Here is a 21,777-nt window from a genome sequence, read left to right as displayed (position 1 = left end):
ACAAATTATCATTGTCAGCATCACCCCTGACTACAAATAACAGGAAACATCATCGTAGAGGTTATCACACTAAGAGAGAAAGGCAAACATCATAGGAGATCACTAATAAGGGGAACCTAATTAAAAATGATACAAAAGAACTTATTCACAAAACAGAAATAGACTTAATGATTTTGAAACTAAACTTAAGGTTAGTAAAGGGGAAACGTTGCAAGGACGGAAAAATTGGGAGGTTGGGACTGGCATCTACACGCAACTGTAGATAAAGCAGATAAGTAGGGAGCCACTGTGTGGCACGGGAAAATCTACGCAGCGCTCTGAGAGAGCCTACATGGGAAAGGAATCTGAAAGAGAACGGGGGTGTATGTTATATGTACACATATCTGACTCGCTTTGCTGTACACCTGAGATTAACGTAGCATTGTTAGCTCTACTCCAATAAAAATTTTAAAACAGAGGAAACGTTATTATTGATATATCAATCAATATACCGATAAATGAAAAAAAAAATAGCAATGCTGTGTTGTCCTAGGCATTCCGAATTTGCTGGCATGGGTCTGTGTACTTGAACCTGAGAACCCTTAGGCTGGAGCTCTGGGTTTTGGGCTGGAGAGGCCGGAGGGGAGGTTGGGACCCAGCCAAGGAGGGCCGTGTGCAGCCACCAGAGGAGCCTTGAGGGCCTGGGGACCACTGGGGTACATGGTCAGCACTGAGGAAAGGGCTGCAGAGACAGTCGATGCGGGTGCCAACTGCAGAGGAATGAGGCTGAAGGCTAGGAGGCCCGCTGAGAGAGGACAGCAGGGCAAGGACCATGCGGACAGCAGAGAAAGGAGGCAGGAACCCAGAGACGATGCTGGGGCAGAGCCCTCACCTGATGCCTATGCGGGCCTGTAACTCACACGGAGGAGTCAAGCAGGGCAAGGGTTGTTTTGCGGTCACGGTCATCAGCAACAGCAGCATCTGCTGGGCGCTTGCTGTGTGACAAGCTGTGCCCTGAGCACCCGACATGAATCGGCTCGTTCCCATCAGGCCTTGTCTTCATCACTCACATTATGACGAGGAGAATGGAAGCAGAGAGGCGGACCCGTTCTCGCGGGTCGCGCGGCTCGTGTGACAGAGCGGGCCTGGAAATCAGGACACCTGCTCCCGAAGCCCTCGTCCTCCCCCCCCTCCCCCCGTTAGACTCCCTGCAGCAAGCAGACGATGACCGCGCGGTCGTCTGGGATATGGGCTGAAGGTGGAGGAATGGGGCGGAGAAGAAGATCAAAGCCACATATACTCGAATCATGGCATTTGGGGTCCAAAGGCCAATGGCCCGTGTCCACGCTGTGAGAGATGTGGCTTGACGACCGTCTGCTAAGAAGATTTTTCTGGGTGTGTTCATAGACTCCCCACCTGATGGGTCTGAATCTCCAAAACCAAATTTACAAAATGGATGTAAAGTCTCCCAGATACAAAAGTACTCTTGGTTTGACCTTCTCTACTTCTCCTGGAAAATTCCGGAGTGAGGCCTGAGAAGCAGGATGTCTGGGGAGAGCCAATCCACCCAAGCAGAGCTGGGGCCACCCTGGGACAGCTTCCAGGAAGAGGGGAGACCACGCCCCAGAACCACACTGCTCTGAATGCAGGAAGAAGCTGGTTGCTGATGGAGCAGGGATGTAGGAAGAAGGATGAATTTACTGAAAAGGGGGAGGAAAGAATTCCTAAAGACCCATGGCCCTATTCCCAGCCATTCTGCAGACTCTTTCCTACAGCTCTGTGAGTGTATCATCAGAACCCGGCAACGCTGACACCCCCTGGGATGGAAAAATTGCTGCCTTTTCAGCCTGGAAGACGCAGAGACCCCCCCGCAGCAGGCTCTCCCTCCTCAGGGCCCAGCACTGCGCTGGGCACAGGGGTGAATGAACAAAGGAGAGAATGAATGAAAGCGTTTGATCTGTGATACAACCACAGAAGTGGAATCAAAATGCAGGTTATTAACAACGACCTGAGCCACCTGTGTGCCCCTTGACAGCGAGCCATCCCTGTAATTCCTAAGCGACTTCCTGGGCTCACAGTGCCCCATCATTTATTTCTCCTGGCTGCCACCTAAACAGACGGCATCTCCTTCCTCTTCCTTCCTCATTAGTCGAGGTGCTAAGGAACATACAGAAGGAAGTACGAGAGTCTGGCTGAGCTTCAGCGCGAATAACCAGTCCCTGGAACCCTGTGAATTGAACGAATGCTGCATCATAGGAGAACATATCTGTCAGTGCTTGTGGGGAGGCCACCACATTCTTTCGGGTGTTCATTCCAAGCAAACAATCTCGGAGGCAGGATTTCCATTTTCAGCTCCGTTTTACATTTAGGAAGTGGAGGCTGTGGGGTGGGGGGCACGTAGAAGGACAGTCACACGACTGGCAAGTGACTGGTCTGGCATTGGAGCCCCGGTCCTCTGACCGGAAGCTTACCATCTGGGCATGACTTCAGTGTTTCCCCAAGCACGTCCCATGGAACCCTAGCACAGGAGAGGCTTGTGAAGGAAGACATTTGCGAAGATACCATCTACCCGAAAAGCCTTCCCCAAAGAGCCCCGCCACGTGTTGTCATAGTAAAGGCTCTGAGAAGTCCTGCAGCAAGCAAACCCATTCAGCCACTTGGCCAGCTTCTCCTAAACAGATGGACCAGCCAATCCCTATTTACACCTTGCTTCCCAGGCAGCAATAACCACACAAAAGCTGTCAAGTGGAGTTTGAGCAATAAACCTGAGCTTAAGCAGTTTGAATGTACTCCAGCTAAATGGCGTTAGTGACCATTTATTTTGGAAATATAAAAACCTCTTCCCCAAAAACTGTATTCCCAAGGTAATAGGATTCTCTGCGTCATTAACAGAAGTCAGGCCTCAATATTTCCCAAGTCTCTGGGCCTCTTCCAGCTGTCTAAGGCTACCCCCTGCAGAGCAATGATGCTGAAATTAAGACTAGATAAATGGGTGTCTTTTATGCCTCCGACACCAGTGGAAAAAAATCAAGACATTACTAAAGTGGCTTCTTTTTTCCTCATATGTATCATGGAAAAAACAGCACATCTAACTAGAAAGCCCATCTGCTTCGCATCAACCCCATAATTCTGCCAATGGCGGCTGGTGTCTGCCAGACATATGGCCAGTTCTCCAAGTGAAATCAGCTCCAATCTGTAAATCAAGTGGATCCAAAAATGCTGCACGGAGTTTGGAACCAGGAGTTGAAACATGGAGACAACAGGATCAGGGAAGGAAAAAGGTAGAAGCTGGGAAATTGGCTTTGCTGCCATTGGGCTTCATCTGCAACTCGGCAAACTCTCACAAAAATTATTTTGCAAGCAGGCCAAAGACTTTGCAAAGACTAAAAGCTGGCTTTAGAGACATCCGCCTAGAGATCTTATTTTACAGAGAGGAGAAAAATGAGTGTTTCAGAGAGAAGATAAACAGTGAAATAATGCATCGGGAGATTTTCGCCTCGGCGTATAAATTTAGACAAATAACATCGCGCAACATCTTCAAAGCCCAAGTTCCAACACTGACTTTATAAACCTCAAGTACAAGACGAGGTTCTTAAATAATGTCAGTCAAAGCTTGAGGACGTACAAATGTTAATTTAAAAATATGCATACGTTAGCATTTTTTCATAGGAATTAAACACATTTTCAGTGCTGGAAGAGTCTGAGCCAAGAGATCTGTCTTTTGCAAATGTGTCCCAGTCTCATTTCGCTGAGGTCACGGATGGGCAAATATTTTCTGGAATGGGTCAGAGAGAAATCTCGGGCTTCAGTAGTGCATATCGTGGGCTTGGACCGCCAGAAAATCTTTGTCACAATTACCTAACTCTGCCGCTGCAATAGGAAAGCCGCCGTAAGTTAATGGGCGGGGCTATATTTAAATAAAACTTTCTTTACACAAACCAGTGGCAGGAGGATTTAGTCCAGGCATGGTCCCTTGCCAACTCCTGCCTGCCTTAAATGGTCCCTTTGGCGATGTCGTCAGAGAAAACACACCATGGGACACATCCCACAAAGTACAGGGAGGAAAAGGACATTTTCTGATCCTGAGCCCTGACCTTCACCCCCACTTCTCATCTCTGGGCTCCCGGCCAGCATCACTCTGCCCACCCAACTCAGCAGCTTCCTCCCTGGTTTCCAGGCCTCCACTAACCCTGGCCCCCCCTTAGCAAATAGGGCCTTGCCTCACTTCTCTGCTTAAGACCCTATCGGGCTTCTAGGATGAAACACAAAACCCCAGCTGTGACCCCAGAGTCCTAGTCTCTGCTTATCTCATGCCACACCCCTCACCTGCTGTGCTCTAGTTCTGTCTCTTTCGGCTCCTCACTCATCAACTCTCTCCCACCCTAGGGCTGCCTCCCAGGCCAAACCCTCTGGAGGTAACACTATTCCCTGATGAACTCCTACTCATTCCTCACAGCCCCATCCTCCATACCCACCTGTTATGTTTCCTTGTTTTTTTTCCACAACAATCTTCAGCACAATTTATAATTAGTTTAAATGTGCATCTTGGCAAATTGACCAGGAGAGCATGTTACCGAGTCCAAGCTCATACTGCTTACGGCACAACAGGCCAATAAACTAAGAGATCGGGGCAAGGAAGAGTGACTATTCGGAAAGCTGGCAGACAAGAGGGTGGACTCGTGTCCCAAAGAACCGTTTTGCCTGAGTTAGAATTCTGGCTTCTTTTATACGAAAAGGGGAGGAAGCAAAGTTAACCATTTCCTGGTTCCCATCAGTCTCTTGGACAGGAGGTGTCCATTTCTGCCTCCCTGTAGCCATTCACAGGAGGGCCTGGTCAGGAGGTTTCTTAGCTTAATGCTCACTGCCTGGGAGGGAGGGTTCCCAGAGACGGGCCATCAAATATATTTTAAGCTTACAGCCCCCTTCCCTTTGGTGAGCGACTTGCGGCAGGACACAAAGGTTCTCTCCTGTCACAAGCAGAGACCAAGCACGTCCTATATCCTGCCTCCTGAGGCCCTGAAACACAGCCCGGGAGGCCCAGCAAGGGCTCTGCAGGTGTTTGACAGGAGCTGCCCGGTCTTCTGTGCTCAAGTTCACAGCCCCTGCCTGGGGCAGCGCATCCAGGACACCTGGAGTTTATTATCCTGCTGGAACAAGGCTCGGGTCTCAGCATGTACCACGTGGGCCTCCCTCGTGGATCCGATGTGCTTCTCCAGCCCAGCTTCCCGCTGCCACCTCAGCAGCTGAGCTGTGATGCCTCACGGAGAACTTTCACCCAAGAGCCAAGGACGTGACGCCCAAACATCTGCAAGTGTCTGCAATTCTGCTGTCACCATGGCTCCTGCTTCTCCACAGGCCCTGTCCCGGCCCTGGTAACTGTCACGGAAGCGACAGAGCGAGATGGAGATGGGACAAGCCCACAAGTCCATACAGCGCACGCTTTCTGGAAACAAGCACCAGCTGGTGACGGACCAGTCCCGGGAACCTGCTCTGGAGCAGTTGACACATGTCTGCTCAGAACATCCCTAAAGACCTCCTGCTGTGGTTGGAAGATGGCCCCCTCTGGGGTCCCCAGTGGCAGATGCATGCCCACTGCCCGGTCCCAGCCACCATCCTCCATCAAGCTGGGCCACTGGGGAGCCACACTAGGGGCCACTCCCCACTGCACCCACACGGGGCTGACCGACTCACTTCAGTCCAGCTCCCTGAGCACCTACTCTGTCCTGAAAGCTGGCCCCTGCCCACCCAGTCCCAGGATTTGGGGTGGGGTGTGGTAACAGTCGAGTGACTGGGCAATTAGGACAGGGTGACTTTGCCACTCCGCCCTCCCCTGCCTCACACCCTGTCCTGGTCGCCCTCTTCGCCCTCGTCACTGTCAGGTTCCTGCAATGTCTACCCCTGAATCATGTCACACCGCGGCCCCTTACCTCCACCTTAGCTGCCGAAACCCCTCCAGTGCCTTCCGTCTGTACCTGGATTAAAATCCCACGTGGGGAGTTCCCTGGTGGTGCAGGTTAAGCATCTGCAGTCACTGCTGTGACTTGGCTTCGAGCCTTAGGCCGGGAACTTCCCACATGGTTCCTCATGCCTCGTGACCTCTCCCCTCACCAGCAGCTCAGGCCCTGGGGGCCTTCAGCTTCTACACACATCTGATCTCTGGACCCCTGCACTCTGTGGCCCCTGGGAGATCCCGTGCCCTTCTGCCTTTGCAAAGCTGCCTCCTCTGGTCCCCAGGGTTTTGGTGCCACAGTCTCCTCCGCAGGGAGGCGCACTCAGCCACAGTGAGACCCAGGCACGGGCCCGCTGTGCAGGGACCGGGCTCCTCCCTGAGTTGATCTGACGTCACCACCTCTGCCCGATGGAGAGATGCAGGCTTGGCTCACAGGGGTTCCAGGAGATACTCTGGAAGCGGTGAATGAATGGATGATGGACGAGGCACGATGACCAAGACTTAGCGAGGATTCTGTGGGCAGGAAGAGGACCGGCCTCCGGACTCGGGAAAGCCTTCCTGGGAAAGTGAGGGTACCCTGGGGTAGCTTTAGAGCATCAGCAGGAGTTAAGCAAGCACTAATAAATTTGTGTTTTTTGCTTTTTATTTTTAGGGTCGCACCTGCAGCATATGGAAGTTCCCGGGCTAGGGGTCGAATCAGAGCTGCAGCGGCCAGCCTGCACCACAGCTCACAGCAACACCGGATCCTTAACCCACTGAGTGAGCCCAGGGATCAAACCTCATCCTCATGGATACTAGTTGGGTTGTTACTGCTGAGCCACAATGGGAACTCCTAAATACTTTTTTAAAAAGGAAAAAATCCACGGTACGAATGGACCACGTCTTATTTATCTGTTCATCCGCCCTGTGATGGCCATTTGGTTGTTTCCACATCTTGCTGGTTGTGAACAGTGAGCCATAGATATCTACATATGAGTGTTTGAACACGTCTTTTCAGTTCTTTTAGGAATATACCTAGGAGTGAAATCGCTGGGTCCTATGGTAGCTCTAGGTTTCACCCCCTTTTTTTTTTTTTTTGGTCTTTTTAGGGCTGCACCTGTGGCACATGGAGGTTCCCAGGCTAGGGGTCCAATGAGAGCTGCAGCTGCCAGCCTCCACCACAGCCACAGCCACAGCCACGCCAGATCTGAGCCATGTGTGTCACCCACACGACAGCTCACGACAACACGAGATCCTTAACCCACAGAGCAAGGCCAGGAATTGACTGCATCCTCATGAATGCTTGACAGATCCATTTCCACTGAGCCACAACGAAACTCCACTTTTTTTTTTTTAAATGAAGTTTGGTTGATTGACAATGTTGTGTTAGTTTCAGGTGCAGAGCACAGTGATTTAGCAAAACTGAAGCCATTCTTTACAGGTTATTACAAGATATTGAGTAGAGTTCCCTGCGCTCCGCAGTAGGTCCTTGTTGATTATTTTATACACAATAGCGTGTATCTGTTAATCCCAGACCCCTAATTTCTCCCTTCCCCTGACTTTCCTCTTTCACTTTTTGGGGAAATGCCGTCCATTCTCCGGAGTGGCTGCACTGTTTCCACCCCCTGAGAGGGAAGCACTGGCCCGCTACCACCTGGAGTCACAAAAGGCCACATACCGCAGGCTTCCGTTTACATGAAACGCCCAGAATAGGTAAATCCACTGCGACAGAACATGAATTCGTGGTTGTCAAGGCTGGTGGGAGAGGGGGCTGGGCAGGGAGCACTAAAAGAGCCTAGAGTTTCCATCTGGTGCTGGAAAGTTCTGGAATGAGAGTGGGAGGGTGGTCGCACAACATGTGAAAGTACTTGACGCCACTGAATTGTACCTTTAAAATGGTTAAAACACTCAATTTTATGTCATGTCTTTTATCTTTTTTTTTTGGAAGTTCTAGGGCCAGGGGTCGAACTCACACCACAGCTGCAACCCAAGCCACAGCAGAGACAACATTGGATTCTTAACCTGCTGAGCCACCCGGGGAATGAACTCCTGTTACGTGTCTTTTACCTCAATTAAAAACCCCAAAGCAGTTAAAAACCCCAAGGCATGTCCTGACCTAGCGGTGCTCCCTGTCACGTCCTCAAGCTGGGGCCAAACCTGCAAAGCTGACCCAGAAGCGCAGGTGGAATGAGGAGCCAAGGGTTTTCCGGTTTCCTGCCCACCTGCATCTGAGCGGAGGTGCCTGGCCTCGAGCCGATGATACCCAGTGTCCTGGGGAATATACGATGCAATGACTCCAGCCCCAGCAGGTCCACACTGGGCAGAGCAGGCTCCCCAGGCATCTAGCGCTGACTCGCTTCCGGGCGTGGCCTCTCTGTTCACGTGTCGATCCAGCCCTTTGCAGAATGAGGACTCGGGGGTCCGGGAGAAGGCGGGTCAGGGTGCCAAACACGAACCTACACACACATCAGGACTGGGATTCATGCTCGTGTGAAAGAGCCACAAAACCAGAAAGCCTCATGCAGGGTGCAAACCTCGCCATCACCCTAAACGCAAAACTCGTTAGGGACCACACATTTCAAAGCGTCTTCGCTGTGGGACTCATCACCCCGGCTCAAACCACGGCCACGTGGAGGCACCACCTGAGCTGACAATCGAAACGTTCTCCTGGTGTCCGAGCACGTGGAAAACCATACCAACTGCACACTGAGGAAGCTGGCGGCCCTGTCCTGCAAGGCCCATCAGGACAGGACGCAGGATGGGGCCTGTCCCCCCGCAGGCACCATCGCGGTCTCCCTGGGCCCTGGAGTCCTTCACCATGGCCGTGGCCTCACCCGGCTTCCGTGTGCCCTTGCCTCTCACGGCCCAAACCTGCACCCTCGCTGCCCCCCACCCCCAACCCCGGAGGGCACAGGGATGCATTGCCCTTTGCCCTCAAGCGTGGAGAGAAGAAAGGGCTGAAGTCAACATGGCCTGGCGGCCTGAGCCAGTGACTGGCTTTACAGGAGCCAGCATCCAGCCCTCCCCTCCGAGGGGCTCAGCCTCTGAGGAGCAGGATCAGGCCGCAGCGCCCTCTGCAGGACTCAGCCTGGGACCACCCTCCGCCTGGGCCTCCCCTTCCCCTTCCCTGAGTGGCTGCCCCTGTTCCCTTAACCAGTGTCTCCTGGGAGACCACTCAAACCCTCACCCCAGGGTCACCTTGCAAAAAGCCCAGACTAAGACAACCTGCTACTCTGGTGAGGTGCTGGGGTGACGGTGACCAGAAAACTAGACGTGCCTGTCCTCACTGAGCTCCCAGCCTTCCCAGGCTCCCATCCCACCTGGGCTCTCAGCCCACCTGAGCTCATTGTCTACCTAAGCTCACGGCTGACCCGAGCTCACTGCCTACCTGGGCTCCCAGCCCACCTGAGCTCACGGCCATCAGGAACCATGTGGCAAAGAGACAAGCAGAGACCAGGAAGGCAGAGTGACTTATCCAGGATCCCACAGCAAGGGCGACAGCTCTGGGTGTAGAGTGGGCTTCGAATCATACCAAGAGAAGGGGATTTCTGCACCGCGTCTCCGTTGCTCACCTGCCCCCGAGGGTGCCTAGACCAGAGTGTGATGCCAAAGGCGAAACTCGTCTGACAGCCTTTTGCAAACCTCAGCGAGGCTGTGGACCCAAAGCCATCCCCGTCCTCCCCACTGAAACGCCTTTTTCAAGAGTCATTACTCTCGAGATCCTTTTATAACCATAAAATGCTGAAAGGTCCTTGGCCACAGTTCCCAGCCAACAGGCAAATGCCCTCGTGGAAGTTTAAGTGCATTGTCAAAACAGAGTCCTTGGGGACCCCTCAGGTCTCGGCCTCAGAAATTATTTCCTTCCTCGTCCATTAAGTACATGAAGTTAAGGCTGAGAGCTCGTGTCCTTCCCTCCAGTGGGACGAAGGGAAGGCGGGAGAGGAGAGAACAAGAGGACCTGGTCCCCAAGTCACCCTGACTCTCGGAAGCAGATAAACGTCCTGGTCACGCCCCCCCCCGGGGGGGGGCGGGTGCCATCCCTGTGCACCTGTTTTATAAATCGTGGGCAACTGCTCAGGTAAGTGGACCCGGGTGTGTCTGGGGACAGTCACAAGTGTGGGTGGGTGGGCGAGAAATCAGAACCATCGACACACTGCTGGTGGGAATGAGAAACAGGGGGCTGCCCAGAAAACCATCCGGCAGCTTCCCCCAGTGAAACCCACTTACCAGGTGACAGCTCCACTCAGGGGTGTATCCCTTTCCACGCCAAATACTGAACACTTGTGTCCAGGCACCTTGCCTGTGAATGTTCACAGCAGCCCTCGTCATAAAAAGCAGAGGGAACACCAACAACACACAGACAGATACATAGCACGTGGTGCATCTGCTCAGTGGAATATTATTTGGTCATAAAAAGGGAGGAGGTTTCTGGGTAAACCCTAAAAACATGATGCCAGGTGAAATAACGAGTCACAAAAGATCACTTCTTGTTAAGAGTCCATTTAAGTGAAATATTCAGAATCGGTAAATCTGCAGAGTCAGAAAATGGATTAGTAGTGGCCAGGGGCTGGGGGAGGGGAAAATGGGGTTACTTAATGGGAATGAGGTTTCTTTGGGAGGTAACGAAAGTGTCCTAAAGTTGAATTGTGGTAAATGTGGCCTAACGCTGTGAATAAACTAAAGGCCATTGAATTGTGCACTCTGGGTGGGTCACTTGGATAATATGTGAATTATAGCTCATTGAGCTGCCAAAAAAAAAAGAGAGAAAGAAAAACCTAGATGCTTAGGGCCTGCTGGCATCCTCATTCAGGTCCTTCTGTGAGCTGGCTGAGAACCACGGGGGTCTTTCTGATTTCGGGAGGGAACCCAGGACCCAGGACTGCCTGCCATAAGCTGCGGCCCTCACCCCCTCCCACCAGAAGCTCTTCCGCAAAGCAAGCTTGCTCTGCAGCATCTCCCAAGCCCATCTGGGCTCCACTCCCCACGGCCCCCGCTCAAGTCAATTCCCCATCTTCTGGAGCATAGGTGACGTCAGGAGCTCAGGTCCCCGCCCCAAATTCCAACTTCCATTCTTGCTGCTCCCCAGTCCATTAACCGCGCAGAAGCCGAGGGCTGGTCAAAAGTAAAATCAGGCCTCTCCATCCCCTGCCTAACCTTCTAGTGGCTTCTCCCGCCTTTGGGATCAAACCCAAGACCCCTGAGGACCCTCTGGCCTCAATGGGCACCTGCTCCTCCTCATTCCCTCTGTTCCAGCCACGCTAACCCTGCTGTGTTCCCTGAGCATGCCCAGTTTGTTGCTGTCTCAGGGCCTTTGCACCTGCCGTCCCCTCCGCCTGGAATGCTGTCCCCCAACTTTGCCACATTGCTGGCTCCTCTTCTCCAAAGCCCTCCCCTCCTTCCTCTACCTTCCTGTACCTCCCGCAGCCCACTTCCTCCTTTTTCACTGCCTTTGGGGTACACACTGCTCCCTGCCGCTGTCAGTGTATGTATCCATTTGCTGTTCTACTGGAACCCAAGCCCCCTGAGAGCGGGGACTCTGCCTGTCTGTCCACCATTGTTCTCCCAGGGTCGTGAGGGCTCAATGCATTTCCCTTGGGAGTTTCCTGGTGGCCAAGTGGTTAAAGACCTGGCATTGTCACTGCTGTAGCTCAGGTTCCATCCCTGTCCTGGGAACTTCTGCATGCTATGAGTGCAGAAAAAAAAAAAAAAAAAAAAACAACCTCTTGGGTGCAGGAGTTCCTATTGTGGCTCTGCAGGTTAAGAACCCAACTAGTGAGTTCCCGTCGTGGCGCAGTGGTTAACGAATCCAACTAGGAACCATGAGGTTGCGGGTTCGATCCCTGGCCTTGCTCAGTGGGTTAGGGATCCAGTGTTGCCCTGAGCTGCAGCATAGGTCACAGAGGTGGCTCAGATCTGGCATTGCTGTAGCTGTGGCGTAGGCCGGCAGTCCCAATTCTGATTTGACTCCTCGGAATTTGACTCTAGGAATGTTCATATGCTGCAGGTATGGCCCTAAAGAAAAACAAAAACAAAAACTTTTGGGTGCAGATCTGCTGCCCTGAGGAGGGAGCCCAAGAGGCCCAGAGTGCCCTCCCCGTGGGGTCTGGTCCTGCCTTCTCGCCACCTCATCACTCGCCCAACTAGACTGGCTCTTACTTAGTTCTGCAGCATCTTTTTTCTTTTGCTTCAGGAATTCTATTCATGCTTTCCTTTATAAGACTCTTCTCCTGGCCTGGCCAACTCCTGCTCTGGGTCACAGCTTAAATTTCACTTCCTCTCAAAAGCCAGTCCCAGCTCGGGACTGGGGGTCCCGCTCTGGGCACGCTGAGCCCCTCTATCATCAGCCCCTGATATCACATCTCACACAGCATCCAAATTGCTGGATGCATGGGATTTCTTGTGGACTCAGTCCATCAAGGCAGGGAGACAGGTATGCCTTGCCCACCACCATCAGGCAGGGCAGAATCTCGCACACAGTCAGTGCTCAGGAAGGACCCTTGAAAGAGCAGTGGCCACTGTGGGTTTAGCCTACAAAGCGGACTGTAGCATTGCCGCGCTGGGCTTCCACAGGCCAGAATAGACTGGGTGCCAATGCCAGCTCTTATTAATGGCTGAAAACTCGGGCAAGGCACTTCGCCTCTCTGAGGCTCGGTTTCCTGACATAGGTGACACGGGGGTGACGTTAGCACCCACCGCCAACAGCTCTTGTGAGGATGAAATGAGTTGACGCACCTGGAAGGCACAGAGCTGTGTTTAATAAGCGTTAGCTCCCAACCCCGCCTTCTCCGCTGTCAGTTTTTCTAGGCTCCAGTTTTTCCTGGCCTTCCTGGATCACAGCGTCTGGCACACCATAAGCACTCAATAAGTTTCTGTTGCATGAGTGCAAGACTCCACAGACCCCGGCCCACATCTCACGGTTTTCAAGGGACTCATAAAAGGCACTTTTTATCAAGTCTTTAATTGTCCACAGAATGAATATTCTCTCCCCAAAGCAAAACACCAAAGACAAATGAAAAAAAAAAAAAATCTGTGGTGCCTTCTGGAAGCTGCAAGGGCCAGGTTCGAGGCTTTTAGGAGAAGTGGCCATTAGGGCAAGAGCCTAAGACACTTGGAAGGAGAACAAGACTTTTTAAAGATCTGGGGGCGGTGGGTGGCAGGGCGGTGGGGGGGATGCACAGCGAACAAAATTCAGGAGAACCGGTATCCTCAGATCAAAGAAAGATCGAGAGCTCTTGCTGGGCACACTCCTTGAGGACTCTGGCTGGACGGGGGGCAGGGTCAGCCTAAATGCACAAATATGGGAACATAGAACGTGGCCCCTTGCTCAGTGGATGCCCTCAGCTGTGTGTCGCCCGTGGGGCTGGCCCAAGACACCATCATGGCACTGCCCACAATGAGTGTTCTCAAAAGCAAAGAGCACAGGGATTGGGGGACCTCAGAGGCCGCGGCTCCACCTGCTCCAGTCTCCATGGGCCTGTGCACGTGAGCCCGTGGGTACCTCCTGGGTGGTAATCGTGTTTATTGACACGTCTGTGCACCCAGAATGGCCACTCCACTTGGCAGGGTGTGGCCCACTCTGTGCGGGGCTCACCCAAAGAAATGGTGAGCTTGGTGGCCAGAGGTGCTAGTCTCCTGAGCGTGGCTGTTGGGTCTCCAACACGGCACCCTGCTTTCAAGGAGTTTGCAATCTCATCAGATGACCTGGAGGAAGCCAGGGAGGGCGGGTGGCGCCCTGTCATACTGGCTCCATGACCACAGGCAGGTCACGGACCTCTCCAGGTCACCTAGGGGTCCCTGATTGTGACATGTGACAAGGTTGATATCAACCTCAGCCAGGCCCCTGATGAAACTGGGAGAGGAACCAATCACTAAGACCCAAATTTGGGCAAGCCTGACGAGTCCCCCAAAGCCAGTTTAAAGACCCCCAAACTGAGGCTCAGCTGGGGACCGTGGGTCAACCGTGGCCCCAGGGGAAGGTGCACACAGGGCTGTCACTCCATCCTTCAGGCAAAAAGCACAAAATCCAGTTAAAACCCCCAGAATCTGTCAAACTTGAAATCTACTTGAGGAAGAAAAACAAAAGGCAGGAATTCCTTTAAGGAAAAGCCACAAATAAGAGAGAGAGCAGAGGTCATCCTAGTGGGCCACCTGGCAACCCCACAGCCCCTGGAGGAGGCTTATTATCAATGTATTTATCTGGCGTTACCAAGGGCTATGAAATAGTTTATTAAAAAAAAAACTCATGCAACTATACACTTTGACACATTAAATTTTCATGAGATCTGATGGGTTCTTATCTAGATCAGGAATGGCCCTCGCAATGAGATTCCTGCCACTTGGAGAGGCAGGAGACTCTTGGTGACAAGAGGCCACGCGTAGGGCAGCCACAACGCCTTAACCATTAACAGCTGCTCGCCACACACAAGAGACGTACGGCTGAACCGTGTCAACATCCTTTTGAAAACACTGAGCCACGCAAAGGGCTGACCGGCCTCTTCCTCAGATTTAAATTATTTTGTTGTGCTAAATGGAGCCATTCGAATTTGCCAAAGTTTGGCTGTCACGAAACTACAAAAGTGGGAATTTCGTACCGATCGACCTAATAGAAATTAAAATTAGATCTCCTTCTGGAACGAAATGAACGAAGACGGACCACGATTGGCATTGCCTGGGGAAGAGTGCCCTTCCGTGATCTATAGGTGCCATCCCCAAATTTCAGCCCCGCCCCTTTCCTCACGCTGGAACCTGCTGCCCTTCTCGTCACCTCTCAGGCACAGGTGCACACGAGGAGACGTCCCCGCTGATGGTCCAGGCAGGTGGAACCACTGATTCTGGGGCTGGGGTCCCGCTGAAGCTCAGACACAAACGCAGCATCCACATTTCCCCTCCTGATGGGACCGGATGGAAATTCTGGGCAGTAAGGGGCATTTCGGTCCAAGGTCAGCCACAGCCACGCAGCGACTGGGAGAGGAACCAGGTGGCCTGGGACATCTTTCAACGAGTAGGAGAGAGCGAACACCCCGCCCGCTGACACGACTGCCTGCTCCCCCGGCCTTGGGGACATCATCTCAAATCTTCCAAGTAAGAAGGTCTCGGGACCAAAGACAGAAAAGGGAAGATAGGTTTGCACAGTAACTTGTAAGGGGCCCCGGCCCCAGCTTCTAAGAACGCATGAGGACACTGCCAACCCAGGTAACTTCACCTGGGACCTCTCCCCAAGCCCCATGAAGGCTCCTCCTGGGAAAGCCACTCCAGAACGTGAGGCCACTGCCAAGCAGGGCGACTCTGTCTACCGCTAAGTTGAAGGAACACGAATCAGATGCACATCAATTCCAGGAGCTTTTTAAGAGATTTGGGTGTCTTGAATTTTTGCAGGGATTTCTTTAGATGTAAAACAAAACAAAACAAAACAAAACAAAACAAAAAAAACCGCTTGCAACAAAATTCTCTGTGTCACCTAAGTCATCTTCTCTGAAGCTCTCCGACTAAAGGGGCAGATCCATGATTTACGGTTCATGTCGAGGTGGTACAGAGCCAAAGCTGGGATACTGGTCTTCCTGGGTGAATTCCACCTCACCACTCATTGAACCTGCAAGGCCAAGAGCCACTCCCTTCACGGCTCTGAGAACCTGGGAGCCCCGTGTCCTAGAACCCAAGCTATAATACCATGTCCCTTATAAGGATGTTTTATCGATTAAATGAGATAAAGCAAGCACTCAGCACAAGCACCAGGAATATAAATTAAAAGTTTACACCATGAGGAGTTCCCATCATGGCTTAGCAGTTAATGAACCCAACTAGGATCCATGGGAACGCAGGTTCAATCCCTGGCCTTGCTCAGTGGGTTAAGGATCCGGCATTGCCATGAGCTGTGGTGTAGGTCGCAGACACAGCTGGCATCTAGTGTGGCTGTGGCTGTGGCTGTGGCTGTGATGTAGGCTGGCAGCTGTAGCTCCAATTGGACCCCTAGCCTGGGAACCTCCATATGCTGCAGGTATGGCCCGAAAAAAGACAAAAGACAAGAAACAAAAAACAAAAATATAGTTTACATCATGAGGTATCACCTCACACCTATCAGAATGGCCATCAGCAGAAAGAAGACAAATAACAAATGCCGGCGAGGACATAGAGAAAAGGGAGCCCTTGCATATGGTTGGTGGGAACGTAAATTGGTGAGCCGCTGTGGAAGACAGTGCGGCAGTCTCTCAAAAAACTAAAAACGGAACTCCCTATGACCCAGCAGTTCCACTCCTGGGTATATATCCAGGAAAAAAAGAAGAAAAAAAAAAAAAAAACTAGAAACACTAATTTGAAAAGATGCATGCACCCCAGTGTTCACGGCAGCATTATTTACACTTTAACTGGATGAAGGGGAAAAGTCACGCGGTCGTTCCAACAGCTATAACAACAGAATTTGGTAAAACGCTACACCCGCTCCGCGTTAAAACTATTGGTAAATTGGGACAAGGAGGGAACTTCCTTAATCTCGAAAGAAATGCATATGATATATCTGTCACAAACTCATACTTAATGATGAAATATTCAAAGATTTCTTCTGAGATTGGGAACGAGACCGAAAAATATCTCTGTCTAAAATTGCACTAGAGAAAAATCTCAGCTGGAATAAAATGAAATCAAATGTCTGAGGATTGGATAGGAAGAAAAGCAGCTATCTTTTTTTCCTAGAGAATTGTTTTTAGAAAATCCAAAGGAATGTCTAAAATTAGAATAAGTTATAACATTAAAACAATCGAAATAGTCCAACAGTCAGAGGAACATTTAAACATAACTGCTGAAAGAGAGAGAGGACAGAATTCTAAGCATGCAACAAAAATCATGGATCTGAAAAATATTTAATGATGCTAAAAATTTTTCAAGACACGCTATATTTAAAATCAGGATAAAGGAGTTCCCTTCATGACTCGGCAGTTAACGAACCCAACTAGGATTCATAAGGAGGCAAGTTCGATCCCTGGCCTCGCTCAGTGGGTTAAGGATCCGGCGTTGCCCTGAGCTGTGGCATAGGTTGCAGATGCTGCTCAGATCCCACGTTGCTGTGGCTGTGGCTGTGGCTGAGGCTATGGTGTAAGCCGCCAGCTGTAGCTCTGATTCAACCCCTAGCCTGGGAACTTCCACATGCCGTGGTTGTAGCCCTAAAAAGCAAAAGCAAAAAAAAAAAAAAAAAAAAAAAAAAATTAGGACATGTAATTATATCTACAATATCAGTATTGTAAACAGGTTTGTGTGTAGATCTGAATTTAAAAGGATGAATGTGTTACATGCAAATATTTTCAGTGATGAACTCCAGGTGATATGATGGAAGGTGATTTTCATTTTATTTATAAATATTCTATAATAAGCACCTAATGCTCTCAGACATAGGAGCCAAAATTCCACTTCCCCCACAAAGTTTTCCAGCAAGTGTAGCATCTGACCTGGGCTTTGAAGGGTGGGTAGGTGGGGTGGGTGGGGAAGAGCTTTCAGAGGAAAGGAAAAGCATGACGAAGGAACAGCAGGATGTTGGGTTAGGGGACAAAGGGAAGCAATGGAGAAAGAATAATGAGAAAGAAAGGCAGGGGCAGACCCTGAAGGGAGCTGAATGACAAATTAAACTCTGCCGAGGATAAACAAGATGTACCTGGGAATTAGGAAGTCACGGATGCAGCCACTTGTTAAACTGGCAGAGCTAAAGGCTCTGTTGAAAGGGGCTGAGTATTTCCAGGAAGCTCATAAGAATTAAAGTGTCAAAAAAGGCTAGTTGGACGTCGCTATGTACAGTCACCAAGACGTGAGAGCAACCTAAGCGCCCATCGACAGGGGAATGGATAAAGATGTGGTACATATACACGATGGAGTATTACTCAGCCATAAAAAGGATGAAATACTGCCATTTGCAGCAACATAGATGGACCTAGAGATTATCACACTAAGAGAAGTCAGAGAAATACAAATATATGGTATCATTTACATGTGGAATCTAAAAAATATATACAAATAAACTTATTTATAAAACAGAAACAGCCTCACAAGCATAGAAAATAAACTTATGGTCACCACAAAGAAAGGAGGAGTGGATAGATTCAGAGTATGGGATTAACACACTACCGTATAAAACAGATAAACAGCAACGGTTTGCTGTATAGCACAGGGAACTATATTCAGTATCTCATAATAAGCTCTAGTAGAAAAGAATTGAAGCAATACAGATATATACACATTAGATGTATACCTATAACCAAATCCCTTTGCTATACAACTGAAACTAACACTATTGCCACCCAACTACGCTTCAATTAGGAAATAAAAATAATAATAAGGCTGGTTGGAAACTGAAAGGAGTTGGAACATATCTCTGCCTAAAGGGGGTGGCGAGGCAACTAGAGGTTATTGTGTCAGATGATGCTTTGAGCCCTAACTCGACCCTATCCCTGTCTCTCAAAGAACAAACCAAACCCCCAAATTAGGACCAAGTCACAATCCAGGGGGGGACCATTACCATCTGGTAGCTCACAGACGCTTCCCTCCTGAGGTCCACTCAGCCCCCAGGAGCCTCCGGCTTGGGACCACAGCAGGAGAAGGGGATGGATAAATGAAGTGGCTTCTACCTTTCCCATCCTTGTGCACAATATCTAATTACACAGGACTCTGCGCTTGTCAAGATAAGTCTGTTGAGTCAAGGGGATGAGCTAGGGAGGATTTAAAGAGACCTTTCCAGGAACCGAGCTGAAAAAGCAGAGAGAAGAAAAACTCCAAGCCAGGGAGACTTGGTCACCAGTCCACATGGTGGCGCTTCCCAATGCCTTCCCTGAAACTGGGTTGATCCTCCCCACAGATGGGGAAACCAAAACCCAACAGATTTTACAAAGGACCATAACACATGTGAAAGGACCCCATAAAAGAAACACATCCCAGGGACCATGAATCCCCCATAGGTTTCACGTCTGAGGTGCCAAGGATGAAGGACTGGGACTCTGACCCAGGGGAACCTCCGTAAATAGTACCCCACTTGCACCAACCGCTACCCCACCCAGAACTCCAATGACCTCCTAAAACATCCTGGACAGAGGGAGCTCAAGGCATGAAACACCTGATCACTCATTAACCAGGTGGAGGATGTCTGACACCTGGGTAGGTGGCAACCCTCAGATTAGAAGCCACCAGGTTGTTCCTCCCAAGATGAGAGCAACAAGCTACCCCCCTTATTCAGTAACACATCCCAAATGTGGGACACCCCTGTGCACGTGACTCGGTCCACCAGGGATGAAAGAGAACCCAGAAACTCAGGGGTTTGCAAGGCCGTACCCTTGATTACATCTTACGTATCTGCGGGTGGAGCGCAGGTACCTTGTCATTTGTCTGGGCACCGAAAAGAGCCACATCCAAACAGGACGGAAAAGAGGATTCCTCGCACAAATATCTGGGGTCATGCGCTGTAGGGAGCGCGTGCCTGGGACTTTGGGGCCCTCTCCTTCGGGAAGGCAGTGGGAACTGGCAATGTGGGGACCCGCAGACAACTATCATCCAGCGATGCTCAGTGCCTGCCCTCGCGCGAATTCACACCCACTGTGCTGAACTCAGGCTTGCACACGAGATGTGCTTGGACCAAAGCAATCAGTGGAAGTGACAGGGGTCACCCCGCGAGGACGCTTTCTGAGCTCCAACACAGGTGTCGGTGTTCCTGTTTCCAGCCTCTGCAGCCACGGAGGCACGTGTGGAGATGGAGCCTCTTTCAACCTGGTCCTAGAGGATGTGGCCCGTAGAGTCCCTGTGCTGTCCCGTGATCAGAGCAGAGGATCAGAGAGGAATAGACGTGGTCGGGACCCCCTCAAATATTCGGGTCGTTTCAGCAGCATGAGCCCAGCTAATCCCAAGGCCCCCTCTCTGGCTTGGTCAACGCTCCGAACTGTCCACAACCTCAGTGTCCAGACACGTGACCCAGGCCTGGGCACAGCACATCGGAGCATCCCTTTCCCTGGCCATGGTGACCAGCTCGGGGCTGGACATGTGACGGGGCTGGGCCCATGAGAGTGGATTCTGGGATTTTTATGGAACTGCTGGAACCAACGTTTGTTTTTCCAAGTAAGGATCGGTAAACTCTGAGACTATGAGCCTGGGCCTATTTCATGGGGAGAACCTGCAGGGGAGTTGGGGGTGAAGGCAAACCCGATGGACGCAGGGCAGACAGGAGAGAGAAGGCCCCGTGGACACGGTCTACACAGCAGGACACGGCTGCCTGAGCAAGCGCTCAGTCCTGTGAACCCACAAGGGTCCTTTCATTCACACCATTTCAAGTCAGACCCGCTCCCCTGCGCTTGTGAGGAAACGTGAAGAGATGCTGCGAAGAAAACAAGATGCTTCTAGAGAAGCCCTGAAGGAAAGGCCCGCAGACATCTGAGGGCCTCAGCGGCTGTGGGTGTTTTCCGCCCAATCGGCGCCTCCCCAGGTCGACACAGAGCCAAGGGCCCAGACAGCCAGGCTGGGCACAGCTCCCCTTCCGTCTGGCTGGCCCGGTTCTCCGCAGAAGGGTCCGGTGGTTCCGGCTCTTTGTGTCCGAGTGTGGCCGCGTGTTCACATTCTAAGCAGAATGGCAAGACTGGAATGAGCAAAGCAGAACGAACACCTCTTTCCCCAAGGAACAGTTCTCGGGAAATGGCTTGATTATTTTTCCAGGCCCCAGCGTGAAGCCTATCAACACGAATGGGATCCGGGCAGGAGCCTGAGGGGCCCTGGCATCTGGGAGCCCGAAGTACTCACTCCCGGTCTAGGCGGTGGGGTGGGTGCTGGCTGGGAGCCTTGGTCAGAGAGCCATGGGTCACTTGGTCACTATCTCACCTTCCCAATGGCCTCAGGAAAGACTGTAGGCAAAGCACGGAGCAGGGATTATCTGAAACTTGCAGCAGTTTGGGACTCTCTGTGTCACTTCCCCCCTTGTTAACAGAGGGTCCCAGACCTCGCCACTAACTGGGACATAAAGTCACAGTCCGAAACTCCCAAACTGACTGTACTGTCCTTCACGGACACCCAGATGCTGCAGGCTGGCACCCTCAGCTGCCTGCCTGTTACTGGGGGGGATAGCTCAGATAAACAGACCTGTCTGGCACCCTAAATTCTAGTGCCCGCCCCCCCATTCCCCTGCCACCTGCCAGTAGCTCTGGATGCACAGAGCCCTCCATATACTGGTCAAGACGCAAGGGTCCCTTCAAACCTGTAGGGGAGAAATGAAAGCGCCCCCAGCTTTATGAAAGGGAAACTGAAAAAGCCAAAAAAAAAAAAAAAAAAAAAGCGAGTTCCTGTCCTGTCATGGTGCAGCGGAAACGAATCCAACCAGGAACCATGAGGTTGTTGGTTTGATCCCTGGCCTTGTTCTGTGGGTTAAGGATCCAGTGTTGCCGTGACCTGCGGTGTAGGTCACAGACACAGCTGGGGTCTGGTGTTGCCATGGCTATGATGTAGGCTGGCAGCTGTAGCTCCAATTAAACCCCTAGCCTGGGACCCTCCATATGCTACAGATGAGGCCCCCCCAAAAAAAAAAAAAAAAAAAGAAAAAGAAAAAGAAAAAAAAAAGAAGAAGAAGAAGAAAGAAAGAAAGGGAACCTGGCTGGGTGGGAGGGTCCAGGAAGCCTTCCTGGAGGAGGTGGTTCTGAATGCACAGACATAAGCAAGATGGGGAAGTGGGAAGGATGCTTGTCCTGGCAGAGGAGCAGCAAGAGAAGAGGTGTGAAGGAAGGAGACTCTGCTGGATCAGAACCAGAGCCAGTACAGGGACAAGGAGCAGAGCAACCTGAAAAGGCAGAATGGGGGAACAGGAGGGGCCCAGTCCTCAGAAGGCTGAGTTCCAGCCCACTGTGGCCACTGGCCAACCAACTACC

The 21,777-nt window shown here is 51.3% G+C and overlaps 1 protein-coding gene across 2 annotated transcripts in view; it reads right to left on the bottom strand.

Moving 5' to 3' along the window:
• Positions 1–21,777, bottom strand: part of PHACTR3 (phosphatase and actin regulator 3) — a 216,485-nt gene that overhangs the window by 103,570 nt on the left and 91,138 nt on the right. The window contains exon 1 of one of the 2 annotated variants that reach the window (NM_001110176.1): positions 12,273–12,502. The exons of the other annotated variant lie outside the window; for it this stretch is intronic. Coding sequence (NP_001103646.1) covers positions 12,273–12,297 — 25 coding nt within the window. The 5' untranslated portion in view covers positions 12,298–12,502. Of the gene's footprint in view, positions 1–12,272; positions 12,503–21,777 lie in introns of those variants that run through there. 2 annotated transcript variants of the gene reach the window in all.

This window comes from Sus scrofa, chromosome 17 (assembly GCF_000003025.6).
Source record: "Sus scrofa isolate TJ Tabasco breed Duroc chromosome 17, Sscrofa11.1, whole genome shotgun sequence".
NCBI lineage: Eukaryota > Metazoa > Chordata > Mammalia > Artiodactyla > Suidae > Sus > Sus scrofa.
This window is presented reverse-complemented; position numbering and strand designations above follow the sequence as displayed.